Genomic DNA, 15750 nt, shown 5'->3' with positions numbered 1-15750 from the left:
ATTGTTTTCATGTATTTTACTTCTACATATGCTATATTTACCCAATACATTGTTACTCTGATTATTTTCTTTTTCAGTATGGCTTCTAGAAATTTTTAAATTACATATGTGGCTCACATTATATTTCTGCTGAATGATTCTGCTCTAGAATTCTGGCTATCACCTATCCTACTACCTAACTCCTATCATCTGTTTTTCAATCCTGTTGTTGGTCCTATTCATTATATCATGTTTCCACTCTGAATTCTTCTTTCTAGATTCTTAATCTAGAAAGTGTTTCTTTTATTCCTAGTGGGTTTTGATTCCTTGAGGGGATAGATTTGTGTTGATAGCCTCCAAGCTTACCACTTAATTTTCTTTTCCTTTTTCAATTATTTTCACTTAATTTGTAGTTGAACTTCCGCTTTCAGCACATTTGCTTCCTCATGTGATTTGCTCACATGGTGTACCATCTAGTGGTAGTAGAGGGTAACCTTCATTCCCCAAAGTTTAACTCTGCTCCTGTGAGATGACTTTGAATGCTATTACAGGGAACTTTACTGAGAGAAGGAAGCCATCAATGAATTTTTTTTTTTTTTTGCGGTACGTGTGCCTCTCTCTGTTGTGGCCTCTCCCATTGCGGAGCACAGGCTCTGGACGCGCAGGCTCAGCAGCCATGGCTTACGGGCCCAGCCGCTCTGCGGCATGTGGGATCTTCCCGGACCGGGGCACGGACCCATGTTCCCTGCATCAGCAGGCAGACTCTCAACCACTGTGCCACCAGGGAAGCCCCATCAATGAATTTTAAATGTATATTTTGATATTAGTTTTATATTAGGGTTATGTTACATTGTACTATGTGTGCTATATGTATAGTTTGTCTCACCCCAATATAATTTTCTTTTAATTATTAGGTACCTTTATAGTTGACTTTGTTTTATAATATTTATAATTTTTATGATTTATTTTGTATCATAGGCAAGGCAAAACTGCGTAAGAACAGAATAACTAACTGATTGTGGACAGTTTTGGGACTAAACTAGAGGCTAGAGGCTGTAGGAGGTGTCCTTAAGTACCATAATCTAGTAGGAGGAGTAAAACACATGGGCAGTGTTCATTTTAATAGCCATATAGTTAATATTCTAAGAGGTACAAAGTAAAGTGTCATATCTGGAAAAAGTTTTATAAGAAAAGAGATATTTTCAAAGGTCATTTAGTTGTAGATGTGATGTCAGTCTGCTGTGAAAAGACAATTAAGGGCTTGGGCTCTGGAATTAGACTGCTTAGGTTTGAATGTGCCATTTTTGAGCTGTGTGATCTTGGGCAAGTTATGTATCCTTTGAGTCTTAGTTTTTCAAGTTAACAGTGTTATTCTCTTTTCCTATAGGAAATCTAAAGATATAATCAGCAAAACAACTTCTCACAGTGAAAAATTTGGTGCTGATTTTGATGACTTGTCAGCAGAACTCAGACATTTTAACCAGGAAGGTACAAAACTGGTTGAAGAGTCTGAGAAACACTGTGATAAACTCAGTAGCAACCTTGAAATAACATCTCAAGAGACTGAACAGAGATGTGAGGCTCTGAACACAAGCACACTTTATTTTTCTGAACAGTGGGTATCTTGCTTAAATAAAAGGGAAGAGGAACTTCAGAATTTATTGAAGGTAATAACTTTATAACTGGAACCTCATTTGGGGAGAATAGTGATAATCAGAAAATTAAATATTCTTGGCTAAGAATTGGTTTCAAAACACATGATATTTTAAAGTATAATGTTTTTGTTTTTGTTTTGCTGCATTGGGTCTTCGATGCTGCACGCAGGCTTTCTCTAGTTGCAGCGAGCGGGGGCTACTCTTCGTTGCGGTGCGCAGGCTTCTCATTGTGGTGGTGTCTCTTGTTGTGGAGCGTGAGCTTCAGTAGTTGTGGCTCACGGACTCTAGAGTGTAGGCTCAGTAGTTGTGGCACAAGGGCTTAGTTGCTCCACGACATGTGGGATCTTCCCGGCCCAGGGGTCAAACCCGTGTCCCCTGCACTGGCAGGCGGATTCTTAACCACTGCGCCACCAGGGAAGCCCCTAAAATATAATTAATGACTTAAAATTTTAAGTGTAACAGTTGGTATGCTTATATATGATCTTGTTTCACATATGTTTCCTAGATCTTCAAATTATTTAACATTTACCTGATCTGTCCTATATCTATCTGTGGTTTTTGACTTGTTAGTTCCTTCAGTTAAGAGCACCCCATCTTTTGATATATAATACTTTTCACCTATGTATGCTTTTTACTTTTCTCCAGGTACCTTCAAACCTGTTATTGCTTTAATTATTTAGGATATTGTTCTGGTTACTCAGAAGATATCTGATAGATTTGTGGGTTTGCTTGAACTTAACACTTGCATGAGCCCTTTGTGGCTTGGTTTTTCTTCTGTGCAATAAAATGATTTTACTAATATTCTCAGGAATTAGGTAAAAGAATTTAAGTATTTTAAGCTATATAAGCTATTTTCACTAAAAGGAACCATGACTAGTGGAGAAATAGGTAATTTCAGGTTTGGAGCAGGAAGTGTACCAGATGAGCCTACAGATCTTGTCATACCAGAGAGTGAGGAAGCTGTTAAAGATTAGTGGGGCTGTGTCAGAAAGACTTAGGAGCCAACTTGATGACACTCCCCTGTTTAAAGGTGGTACAATTTGAGCATCAAAAAGAGTAATTGCTACAATAGATTAAGATATGTCAAATATGTTAAAATTGATGAATTCATAAAAATTTCATTAGTCTCCTTTGGATCACGCTAGGGAAGCAAGAAATGATTCTGAGAAGTGGTAAATAAAGGGAAACAATTGAGCATCCATCTGTCTTTCCTGAAAGAACTCTATCTTGGTTCAACAGGGTAATGGATGAAGAAAACTGTTTCAAAGAAGAATCCCAGCTAATAAAATGCAGAAGAAATGACAGGATTAGGATATCACAATTTTGCAACCCTTAGTGAAATAATCCCTGTGGACATTAATGACTGCTTACACCATTTGATCAAAAGCTGAAGGAGATGTTTATAATTAAGAGGGTGACCACACTCTAACACACGGATTAGTCTTCTTTTTTGGGATTTTAGTTCCCCGACCAGGGATTGAACCCAGGGCCTCGGTAGTGAAAGCGTGGAGTTCTATAACCACTGGACCACTAGGGGGTTCTCCACACTGATTAATCCTAATGTGAGAGACATGACCAGGCATTATGTGCTTTCAGTACCACCTATGAAATATTCTTGCCCAAAAGTTAAAAACTTATTTAGATCAAGCCTTTAGATCTAACTAATTTGTAGAAAATACAGAGGACAGATGAACATGTGAAAATAACAGCTTAGAGGTGCAATTGACAAAATCCAGAAATTGAGATATTCAGTAGAGCACAAAGACCTGGTTTCTTCAATGAAAATTTTTTTCAAGGAGAAAAGTATGAGGAAGGATAACTTATATCAAGAAGGAGTTAAGACTAGAGGGCCTTAAGCCCCGGTTTTCCTGGGATAGTCCTTGTTTATATCTATTGCACTGGGGTTATTACTATTAATGGCCCTTTTTACTCTGAGAATATCTCAGTTTGGATGATAAATTATATAGTCAATTAAGACATATCAACCAAATATGATGAATTCTGATTCAAACAAAACAAGTCTGAAAAAGACAATTGGTGAAATTTGAACACTGACTAGACATTTGATATAAAGAAATCAATGTTAAATTTTTTAGAAGTGAGAGTGGTCTTAAGAAGCTCTTAACGCTTAGAGAAGTATGCTGAAGTAAATGGATGAAATGGTATAAGATTTGCTTCAAAATAATCCTGGTGGAGAGCAGGAGTAAGTGGCCAATCTTGTTTGATCTATATCCCATGTAGTAATAAATGTTGAGGCTGGGGAGTGAATATAAGGGAGCTATTATTATTATTTCTACTTTTGCAGTTTCTAAACCTTTTATTATGGAAAATTTCAAGGTAAGGAGAAGTTAAATATTGCATAAAGCACTGACAACTTTGATTTTAATAATGAAGTCTCATTTGCATCATTTACAGGTTGTACAACAAGGTTGTGAGGCTTCAAGTTCAGAGATTACTGAAAAATTAATTGGACATAAAGCAGCTAATGAGAACCAGCATAACATTCTTCTTGGTCAGATAACTATTGATGAAGAAGAATTAATGACACAAAGTCAAGAACTTAATAAAACCGTAAAAATTGGTTTGACTAAGCTTAATTGCTTTCTGCAGCAGGATCTGAAACTGGATATCCCAACAGGTACTTTAAAAGGGAAATGGAATTGTTAAATTTTTTGAAGTTGAATTCAACTGTATACAGTGCTAGGTGTTCAGAAAAACAAGGTCCTGCCATTGCCTGATAGAATTTGCCATCTCACTCTGATCAACTCAAATATAGAAAAATTAGAACCCCAAAATAGCTTTGATCAAGCATTAAATGATGCATATGACATATACGCCCAAACACTTGGGCATCATAATTCAGTAAAAGTTTACAAACATTCAGGGAACTGGCTTTGGTTAAGAGAGCACATTTTAAAAGCAAATAAAAACAACCATCTATCTAGCACTGTTTATAAAAGGACATTTTAATACCAAAAATAGTGGAGGAATGTAATTAAATAAATCTAGTTTAATGCAGAGCTTACCACATTGTGCATTTTCTCATGTGTACCTCTCATTTTGTCATGACTGTTAGATTGGCATTTAGGAATTACCATTTTGGGAGGTCAGAGATGGCAAGGATCAGTGTAGGCTATAATGATTCAGGAATGCCTTCATGAAAGAAGGTGTAACAAACTGTTTCACACAGGATAAGTAATTGAGTTATTCATTAGATTGTGGTAGGGGTTGCACACCCTGTAAGTTTAGTAAAAATCACTGAGTGAATTTTGTGGTGTGTAAATTACACTTTAAAGCTTTTTTTTTTTTTTAGCAATTATAAAAGAGGATGGCACTAAAGGGTGTCAATTTATTTTTTCCCCAAAACTCTTGATATTTAATGAACTTTTCAATGAAATTAGGAATATAAATATTAAGTGAAAAGGCAAGTGCCTGTGTAAATTATGAGAGCATGAGTTACTATAAAGAAATGTAACTGGTTAATATTTAGCTACCACCAAATTTAGTGAAATGATTATCCCTGTCAAACTGATCATGCTGCCATTCCTCAGAGCACTCTGAATCGTTTTAGAGCCTACAATACATCTTCTATACATGCTCAGAGATGGAAAATTTCATGTTTTGGTGTAGGTGGAATCTTGAAAATGGTTGAGTCTATTTAAGATCAGTTGTCAAGTTAGGAAATATTTTAAGCAACATATGCCTGACAGATAGCAAGACTGATTCTCATATGTGGCAATGGTTCTATTTTTGGAAGACAAAGACTTATTGGGAGGTATAAGTTCTAGCATTAAAAAAAATACCTTACTCATATCCCACACTTCAATTTTTACCACTTATGTCTACTAAAGGTATGACACCACAGAGGAAAAATTATTTATACCCATCAGCACTGGTGAGAACCCAGCCACGTGAACAGCTCCTTGATCAGTTGAAAAGGAAACAGCCTGAGCTGTTAATGATGCTAAACTGTTCAGAAAACAACAAAGAAGAGACCAGTCAGGTAAAATTTATTTTAGGCATCATAATTTTAGAACTCTCCCATGAACTCTTTAAAAAAAAAAAAAAAATTTATTTATTTATTTAGGTTGTGCCAGGTCTTAGCTGCGGCAGGCAGCCTCCTTAGTTGTGGCTTGTGGGCTCCTTAGATGCGGCATGCATGTGGGATCTAGTTCCCTGACCAGGGGTCGAACCCGGGCCCCCTGCATTGGGAGTGTGGAGTCTTATCACTGCACCACCAGGGAAGTCCCTCCCATAAACTCTTGATGTCATCTTCACGAGAAGAATTTTATTCTTTGCCCTTCAGTCCTACCCTGTCTCATTAAGGATAGTTGACTGCTAAGCCTGTTTCTTTTAATTGGGCCATTTTTTATGATTAGACTTAGAGATAATTATAATAGACAATGTTTATGTTATGCTGATTATGTGCCCGACACTGTTCTAAACACTTTACATACATATTTACTCACTTAATTGTCTCAATAACTCTATAAGGTGAATGCTAGTACTATCCCCATTTTAAAAGGTGAGGAAACTAAGAATTGCCTTGTCCTAAGTCACAAGGATGGAGCTGGAATTAGAACCTAGCTCCACAATTTGTGCCCTTAACTATAGTGATTATAGAAAAGTTGGGAAATTGGAGAGTAACAAAGAAGGTAAAAAATAAACTGTAATCTCTTTATTCTGAGATTACCATATTTAACATTTTATTATAGGTACTTCTCTATATGAACACATAATAGGAATTATTTTCATTACTTTGTAGACTTCCTACTGATTTTGTTGAGGTTTAACTTTTATGTAATGGACATTGTGTTATTTTCAAAGAAGAAAACTGCCTTTACTGTGTGAAGGTTTTTAAGCCCTGGGACTTAATCACTCATCAGCTTCTTATTTTAGGACTTGGATGAAGAAAAGGCAGTTCTGGTGCACACTGTTGAAGAACCTCTAAGTCAAGAGCCATCTGTAGACACTAGTTTGGATTGTTCATCAAGTTGTGGGGTTCCATTTTTCCAGGTACCTGATTATATCCTATCAGATAACCTTTCCACATCTGATGTAAGTCAGTCATTTGCTATTCAGTATAAAGGGATTACTCTTGGTGGGTGGAATAGAAAAAATATTTCAGTCATTCCTTTGGGATGGCTTGTTAACTTTTCTGATTTAAATTATTTACACAAGTATGATAATCGATTAGGGGTTTTTGGTAGGATAAATAAAGGCAAAATATGGCTTAATCCCATCCTTAGCTGGTAATATTCTGCTGTTATATTTATCCCTTTTCTGCTTCCTACATACTCAGAATGATACTAAAAACAGTCATTTCTCTCTTCCCTCCACCTTTGACATGGAAGTCCTGGAGCCTGTCTCTGTCTATGATCAGACTTTGAAGGCTAAGAAGTTTAAAAGATTGAGAGACCGAATGCCTCTCTGTTAAATGACTGATTCTCCAACTTGAGGCTTTTCTCCTATTCACTATTCCCCCACGTAGCCTCCTGCCTTGATCTTGTGTGTTTAAATCCCATGCCCTCTCCTATTACCTTTTCATCACTGTTGGGAGTATGGCACTGTAAACTATCTACATCTTTCCCTCTAATTTGAAGTCATGAGCCTAGACAGTCTGTGAGGTAAGGATTTCCTTACTTACATAGGACATTGATGTCTACATTTTATAGTTGAAGCACTGCTTCTGATATGTATATGCTTGTACCTGTCTTTAATAGACCTGCAGGCCTCCACCAAGATCTAAAGATTCTCCATCCCTGATTTAAGCTGTTAAAACTTCTAGTTCAGATTTTATTAAATTCCTCTCTGTCTGCATCAAGGCAGTTTTATCTCCAAAGTCTTCCTACCTTTTGCTTCATTCTTTACTATTAGAAAACTCTAGATATATTTCTTTCTATTTATTGACCCTCTCTTCTATCTTATAAAGTTAAGAAAAGGGGGAAAGTTAAGAGAAGGGAACCTTAGTGACTACTTAATCCCTGTTTGGAAATCCTTTCGTTATTAAAGTTTATGATGTTTTGAAGGCCAGGCTTAGTGGTTCGGCTATGGCAAAGAAGTTCCTATAGTACCAGAAAAGACTTGGGATTGGATTTTAGACCTTACCTGAAGTCCAGAAATTATTTTTACTCTGATAGCAGTCTGATATGGGGAAATTTTCTGGGTTAAAAACTTTAAAGTTGGTTTATGATTTGTCTAAGAATTGATGAGTGGGTCTACAATGAAAGTTGTCAGTTACTTAAAGCCTCTCTAAGGGCAAGTACAAGGATTCCAGTGAAATATTTCCAAATGAGAAATATGAAATAAGTTTTTTTAAAGATAAGATACAACTTAAATAAAAAGTGCCTTGAGGTAGCCTGTATATCAGATTCTGTGCTTAAAATAGAATTGCCTTTTTTTTTTTTTTTCGCCCTCACTGCACCTCTTGTAGGATCCTAGTTCCCTGACCAGGGATTGAACCCAGGCCCTCAACAGTGACAGCACGGACTCCTAACCACTGGACCACCAGAGAATTCCCAGAATTACCATTTTTGTACAATAACAAATCTTTGTTTCCCGAGAGCAAGATTTCTAGCAGCCACACTGTTGACATTTTGAGCTGGATAATTCTTTGTTGTGGTGACCTGTCCTATGTATTATGTTTAGCAGCTTCCCTGGCTTTTGTCCACTAGAAGCCAGTAGCAACCACCTAGTTTTAACAACCAAAAATGTCTCCAGACAGTACCAAATGTCTCCTGGGGTGCAAAATCTCCCTACTGAGAACCATTGCCCTACAGTAAAATGTGTAATTATTCCTTGGAAAATCATACAGAAAATTAATATTTCTTTCTTCCCCCTCTTGGTAATAAAATGAAGAAGGCATTCATTTCTACTTGCCAAATTGTTGGCTCAAATTTGTGCTGAGTGTTTTCTGAAGTTTTCCACACCTAATTTCTTGCCTATAAACCAGAGAACTTTGAAAATAGAATATGATTAATATGTATCAGATGTTACTTTATATTGACTTAATTTTCCCCCTTAAATCCACAGCATAAAAAATCACATGGAAAAGATAAAGAAAACAGAGGCATTAATCCGCTGGAGAGGTCTAAAGTAGAAGAAACTATAGAGCAATCTGTTACGAAGAGCAGATTACCTCTACGAGCCCAGAACAATTTTTAGTTAACTTGAGGACTGGTAATTTTACTTTCTAAGAAAAATGAAAAATAAAACCTGTAACCCCAGAACTTGAGCCTTGTGTATAGATTAAAAATGAGTAGAAAATATCAAGGCAGTACTGTAAATTTAGTTGAATTTATTATCTACCCATTTTTTCTGTCATTGCTGTAGTTTACTGTATATTAAGTTGGGTTTCATTTGGGATTTGCATTGAGTAAATATGTATTTCTAGCTTTTGATATAAAATAGCTCTTTCATAACAAATGAAAAATATTTTTCTAGTATATTACTAAATAGCAGATATATAGAAGCTGCAGTGTTCTTTTAGGCTTGAACTTATATAGGTAAATATCACCAGCGCATGGTTTTAGGAAGGACCATATCCTTTCTTTTCTTTGTATGATTTAATTATGTTTATATTTGCTTACCTCCTTCCCTAGACTGTTTCATTCTGCCTTCTCAGCAAACTTTCTCCCTTTTTTTGTCACCAAACCATTTGTAGCGCTACAAAATGGTATCCATTATTATTATGGGATAGCCAGAATTTTACCTAGAAATCTTTTACACTTTGCTGTGGTTATCTCTAAAATTGCTGTCAACAATAAACACAACCCTAGAAGTATCCCTTCCTTCAATATTTTAATTTGTTTCCCCCTAGATATGAAAGCATTTCATTCCTTTATGAGGCCTAACACATTAGTCCCCACAGAGTTCATAAAAAGCCATCTTCTCCAGAATATAGATTGCTATTATGAGAGAACTACCTGGAGTTCTGATTAATGGCTATGTGACCCTATTTTGAAGCCTGTATCTTGTGCAAAAGGTCAAAGTGTTTAAGTGCTTTTTGAAGCTATTAATTATGACTATCATTTATATTCATTTACCTGGTGAAACTTTTTGTTGTTCTTTGTATATAATAAAATATGTGTGTATATATTTTTTGCTCTTGAAATCTTAACCCTTATTAGAAGGGCCCTGACAATTTTGATCTGGCAGCCAAATTTCTGGAAGTTGGGATGTTTCAGCATGAAGAACCAGAGCACTTAGAAGGAATATATGTGAAGAATAAATTTTTTACACACATCAAGTTTAAGTGTATAAATTCAGATTTGATTCTGATAGCTAAGTAAAACCAAACCCTGTTGGAGAATTAGAAAATCTGCTACTTCAAGGAACTAAGTTTGCCTTGCAGAGTACTAATTATCTTAATAAAAATGATCATATAATTTCTCTGCAAAATCAGATGTCAACATAAGCTATGGATAATATCTAAAAATATAAGCTACCCTCAGTAAACCCATGATTAATAAATTTGGTTTCTACATTAACTTATTTGTCTCATTATGTCTTATTTGGCAATGGGTATGTTTACAGAGTTAAGCCAGTTGTATTAAAATTCCTAAAATAAACTTCTACCGAAGTACCAGCAAGGAAGAAGGGCCTTGGTAAACATCCCGGCTTTCAGTTGCACTTGAAGGGGCTATGATTTAGTGTAAGATTAATGAAAAACAGATTGGGCCTCACAGGGCCTGAAGTCCAGCTTTAAGTCATCTCATTCCCTAAGTTTTAAAGTTATCTAGGAATGCTAATGCAACTGGTTGAACTGCCCGACAGAAGCAAAAATAAATCTGGAGAATTTTAACATTCAGAGCCTTAAATTAGCTCTGTAAATTGTTGTTGTTGTTGTGGTGGTGATACGCAGGCCTCTCACTGTCGTGGCCTCCCCCGTTGCGGAGCACAGCCTCCGGACGTGCAGGCCCAGCAGCCATGGCTCACGGGCCCAGCCGCTCCGTGGCACGTGGGATCCTTCCGGTCCGGGGCATGGACCCACGCCCCCTGCATCGGCAGGTGGACTCCCAACCACTGCGCCACCAGGGAAGCCCTGTAAATTTTAATATACAATGTCAAGGACTCAAAAAATAACCCTCAGCAAAAACAGAGTAGGTAGCTTCAAGGACCCATTCCTCCTCAAAGGTAGAAACATTCAGAAACAATTTTGTCAGAACTTGGAAGCAAATGTTGAATCAAGAACAAAGTAACTTAAAAACTAGGAAAGCTTTTTGGTGTTTTACTTGCCCTTGTTACATTCCCCTTCCCAGCTCTGTGGTGGTCTTGAAGACATGCAGAAGCCCATCGTTCTCAAAGAGTGAGACCCTGTTCCCTGGTCATGAAGGAGCAGAGGAGATCTTAATCTCAGAAAGTTGTTTGTTGAAACCTGTCTAAGCCAACCTGAAGGACTGAAGCAAGGCACTTTCCTTTGTTTCATCTAACTCAGAACTCAGGGTGGAAAAATGGCAGGTATTTCTCAAAAATATTGTAAGGCAAATGAACAACCTGCTGCCACCTTTGGCAAAGGATTACAGTTGAGGTAAATAAAGGAGTGCCTAAAGCCTGAGAGGAAAAAATGGGAGAGAATTTCCTAGGGAAGTTAGGCTACTCAAAAACAACAGTGTATACTAGGGAACTGAGAAAGCCATCAGTTAGGCCAAGTTGCATGGTTAGAAAAGACCTGAGAAGACCTAAGTGTTCACTGCTGGCTGAACTCTAGGCTCAGCACAAGCAGGAAGTGAAGGCTAAGCTGATTTAAAATGACCTAGCTAAGCACTTAAAGGAGTGCTCCAACACAACCAACCTACAAAGACTGGGAGGATTTTTTTTTTCTTTTAATTCTTGTTTTATATATTTATTTTTTGGCTACTAGCATTCAAGAAAATCTGTCAACACACTAGCTGAACACAAGCAAAAAAGTCTTTAGAGACTACGTAAGTCAAAGAATTGAGACTTTACAAAAGAATAGTTTAGAAAAGTCACTAAATAAATTGCTACAGCCCACAGCAAGGAACAAAAACAAACCCCAAAGCATGAAGAATCTGATTTCCAAAGTTACCCTATTACAGTATTCAAATGTTCAGTTTTCAACAAAAACTAGGAATTATGCAAAGAAAGTATGGCTCATTCACAGAAGAAATGAACATAAACCATCCCTGAGGGAGCACAAACTTTGGACTTTAAATCAACTGTCTCATATATGCTCAAAGAGCTAAAGGAATCCAGTAGGAAAATGTCTCAACAAATAGAGGATATCCGTGAAGAAACCATAAAAAGTACCATACAAATTTGGAGCTGAAAAGTAAGATAACTGAAATGAAAAAAATCACTAGAGGCTTCCAACAGTAGATATGATCAGGCAATAGAAAGCCAGTGAACTTGAAGCTAGGTCAATTGAAATTGTCCAATTGAAGAAGCAAAAAGGGAAAAGAATGAAGGAAAAAGTAGAACTTAAGAGACATGTGGAGCACAATGAAGCACACCAATATTTACAAAAAGAGAGTACCAAAAGAATAGGAGAGAAAGAAAGGCAGACAGTACTTGACGAAATAATGGCTGAAAACTTCTCAGATTTGTTAAAACACTCAAATCTACACATCCAAGATGCTCAATAAATCCAAACAGGATAAACTCAAAGAGATCACAAGACAATCAAACTGTTAAAACTGAAGACAGAATCTTGAAAGCAGCAAGTGTAGTCTTCAGGAAAATGCAAATCAAAACCACAATGAGATATCACTTTACATCCACAAGGATAGCTATAGTAAAAACAGAAAATGACAAGTCGTGGTGAAGCTGTTCAATGGGAACCCTCATATATTGCCTGTGGGAATGTAAAGTGGTTCAGCCACTGTTTAAAAAGTTTGGTGGTTCATAAACAAGTTAAATGTAGAATCACCATTTCACCCAGCAACTCTACTCCTAGGTATCTACCCAAGAGAAGAGAAAAAATGTATCCACACAAATTTGTACACAAATGTTCATGTTAGCTCTATGAGCTAAATGGTATAAACAATCCAAGTGTCCATCAACATATGAATGGATAAATCTGTTATATACATATAATGGATTATTACTCAGCCATAGAAAAGAATGAAGCACTGATACATGCTACTGTGTGGATAAATCTTGAAAATATAATGCTATGTGAAAAAAGTCATGTAAAAATTCATATATTGTATGTTTACATTTCTATGAAATATCCAGAATAGGTAAATTCATAGAAACAGATTGGTGGTTGCCAAGGCTGTTTTGAGTTGAGGGAAAGGAAATGACTGCTTAATGAATATCAAGTTCTCTTTGGGGATGTTGGAAATGTGTTGGAACTAGATAGATGTGGTGGTTGTACAACGTTATGAATATACAAAGTGCCACGGAATTATGTACTTTAAAATGATTTATTTTAGGGACTTCCCTGGTGGCACAGTGGTTAAGAATTCTTCTGCCAATGCAGGGGACACGCGTTCGATCCCTGCTCTGGGAAGATTCCACATGCTGCGGAGCAACTAAGCCCATGTGCCACAACTACTGAAGCCCAAACACCTAGAGCCCGTGCTGTGCAACAAGAGAAGCCACCACAATGAGAAGCCCACGCACTGCGACGAAGAGTAGCTTCCACTCACTGCAACTAGAGAAAGCGTGCGCAGCAATGAAGACCCAATGCAGCCATAAATTAATTAATTAATTTAAAAAAATAACCTAGTATACCAAGAGACAGACCAAAAACCCACAGAAAAGACAACAGAAACAAATCACAGAAATTACAGCTAATTGAGTTGCCAAACAAGATCTTTTATTTATTTATTTTTGGCCACACCATGCACCTTGCAGGATCTTAGTTCCCCGACCAGGGATTGAACCCAGGCCATGGCAATGAAAGCACCGAGCCTTAATCACCGGACCACCAGGGAATTACCAAAATTCTTTAAATGTTTAATTTTATGTAATTCCCAAACAAAATGTGGAATTCCCAAACAGGATCTTTTAAAATAAAAAAAAAAAGAATCAGATGGAAATTCTAGAACTGAAAAATACAATAAATTATGAATACAGGGGATGGGTTTAGATGCTGGATAGACAGTTAAAAAGAGTTTCAAAAAGAGGATGATAGGTTAGAAGAAAATTGTTACACTGAAGCATAGCAAGACAAAAGGATGAGAAATAGGGAAGAAACAGGATGTGGTGAAGAGATCTAACATCCATATAATTAGTGCCTCATAAGGGAAAAGAATGGGACTGAAGCCCTATAATTCCTGAGCAAGATAAATGCAAAATCACACCTAGGTACACCATAGGCAAACTGCTAAAAGGTTAAATGAAATAAGAAAGTAAAAACAATAGAGATAATTAAACTGCTGAAACAAAATAACTGATTGCTATCACAGAACTCTATACCTAATGAAAATATTTTTCAGGAATGATGGTTCATTAAAAGCATCTTATGTGTCTAAGAAATGAAAATTGATTTTTGTCATCACCAAACTGGCACTAAAGGAAACACTAAAGAGTGTTCTTTAAGTGAAAAGAAAATGTTACCAAATGGCATCTCAGAGATGCAGGAAAGAATAAAGAACAATGGAAAATATAAATGCATCAGAAAGGTAAATAATCACTATAAAACAATAACAATGTTCTATAGGGTCTAAAATATATATGGAGTTAAAACCCTCAAGAATAGCACATAAAATGGAAGAAGGATGGGACTTCCCTGGTGGTCCAGTGGGTAAGACTCCATGCTCCCAATGCAGGGGGCTGGGGTTTGATCCCTGGTTGGGGAACTATATCCCGTATGCATGCTGCAACTAAGAGTTCACATGCCTCAACTAAGAAGCCTGCATGCCACAACTAAGAAATCTGTATGCCACAACGAAGATCCTGTGTGCCTCAACTAAGACCCAGAGCAGCCAAAATAAATAAATAAATATTAAAAACAAAAAAAAGATGGAGGAAGGTTAAGAAGAGCTAAAGGATTCAAAGATTCTTTGATTATCTGGGAGGTAGTAAAGGTTCTCATTAATATTAGACTTTGATAAGTAAAGTCTAAGTAAAATATTAAACTTGAAAAGAATATATTTTATCATTGGATGGATTTTTCTGTAAATGTCAGACCAAGTTGATTGATAAGGTGGTCAGGTCTTCTGTAACCTTACTGATTTTTCTGTGTAGTTGTTCTATTAATTAAAATGTTGAAGTCTTGAGAATTCCTTGGCAATCCGCTGGTTAAGACTCCATACTTCCATTGCCAAGGGCCTGCGTTTGATCCCTGGTTGGGGAACTAAGATCCCACAAGCCGTGCGGTGTGGCAAAAAACAAAAATTGAAGTCTCTAACTACAACTGTGAATTTTTAAATTTCTCCTTTCAGTTCTTTCCATTTCTAGTACCTGTGTTGTGACGTACATACATCCTTAGAATTGTTATACTTCTTGATGAATCGACCCCTTTATCAGTATTGTCCCTTTTTATCCTTTGTGACATTCCTTATTCTAATGTTAACTGTTATATTAATGTAGATACGCCAGCTTTCTCTTTATTTTTAATTTCCTTTTTAAAAAATTAATTAATTTTAAAATTGAGGTATAGTTGATTTACAACTCCAGCTTTCTCTTTCTTAGTGTTTGCATGATACAGGCATACCTTGGAAAGCCTGTGGAATCAGTTCCAGACCACCACAACAAAGTGAATGTAATAAAGCAAGTCACACAAATATTTTGGTTTCCCAGTGCATATAAAAGTTATGTTTACACTATAGACTGTAATCTGTTAAGTGTGTAATAGCATATGTCTAAAAAAATAGGGATTTCCCTGGTGGCGCAGTTGTTAAGAATCTGCCTGCCAGTGCAGGGGACATGGGTCTGATCCCTGATCCAGGAAGATCCCACATGCCGTGGAGAAGCTAAGCCCGTGTGCCACAACTACTGAAGCCCACATGCCCTAGAGCCTGCATTCTGCAACTACTGAGCCCGTGTGCTGCAACTACTGAAGCCCATGCGCCTAGAGCTCATGCTTCGCAACAAGAGAAGCCACCGCAAATGAGAAGGCCCCGCACCGCAGTGAAGAGTAGCCCCCGCTCGCCGCAACTAGAGATAGCCCGCGTGCAGCAACGAAGACCCAATGCAGCCAAAAAAT

General features: G+C 37.0%; 1 protein-coding gene across 1 annotated transcript in view; it reads left to right on the top strand.

Moving 5' to 3' along the window:
* Positions 1 to 10123, top strand: part of KIF11 (kinesin family member 11) — a 49621-nt gene extending 39498 nt beyond the window's left edge. The window contains exons 18-22 of the mRNA XM_019939636.3: positions 1367 to 1646; positions 4050 to 4272; positions 5486 to 5637; positions 6534 to 6650; positions 8667 to 10123. Of these exons, the coding sequence (XP_019795195.1) occupies positions 1367 to 1646; positions 4050 to 4272; positions 5486 to 5637; positions 6534 to 6650; positions 8667 to 8798 (904 nt within the window). The 3' untranslated portion in view covers positions 8799 to 10123. The remainder of the gene's footprint in view (positions 1 to 1366; positions 1647 to 4049; positions 4273 to 5485; positions 5638 to 6533; positions 6651 to 8666) is intronic.
* Positions 10124 to 15750: the final 5627 nt, after the last annotated feature.

The sequence above is a fragment of the Tursiops truncatus genome, chromosome 16 (genome assembly GCF_011762595.2).
Source record: "Tursiops truncatus isolate mTurTru1 chromosome 16, mTurTru1.mat.Y, whole genome shotgun sequence".
NCBI lineage: Eukaryota > Metazoa > Chordata > Mammalia > Artiodactyla > Delphinidae > Tursiops > Tursiops truncatus.
The sequence above is the reverse complement of the archived record's forward strand: the minus strand, read 5'-3'. Positions and strand labels throughout refer to the sequence as shown.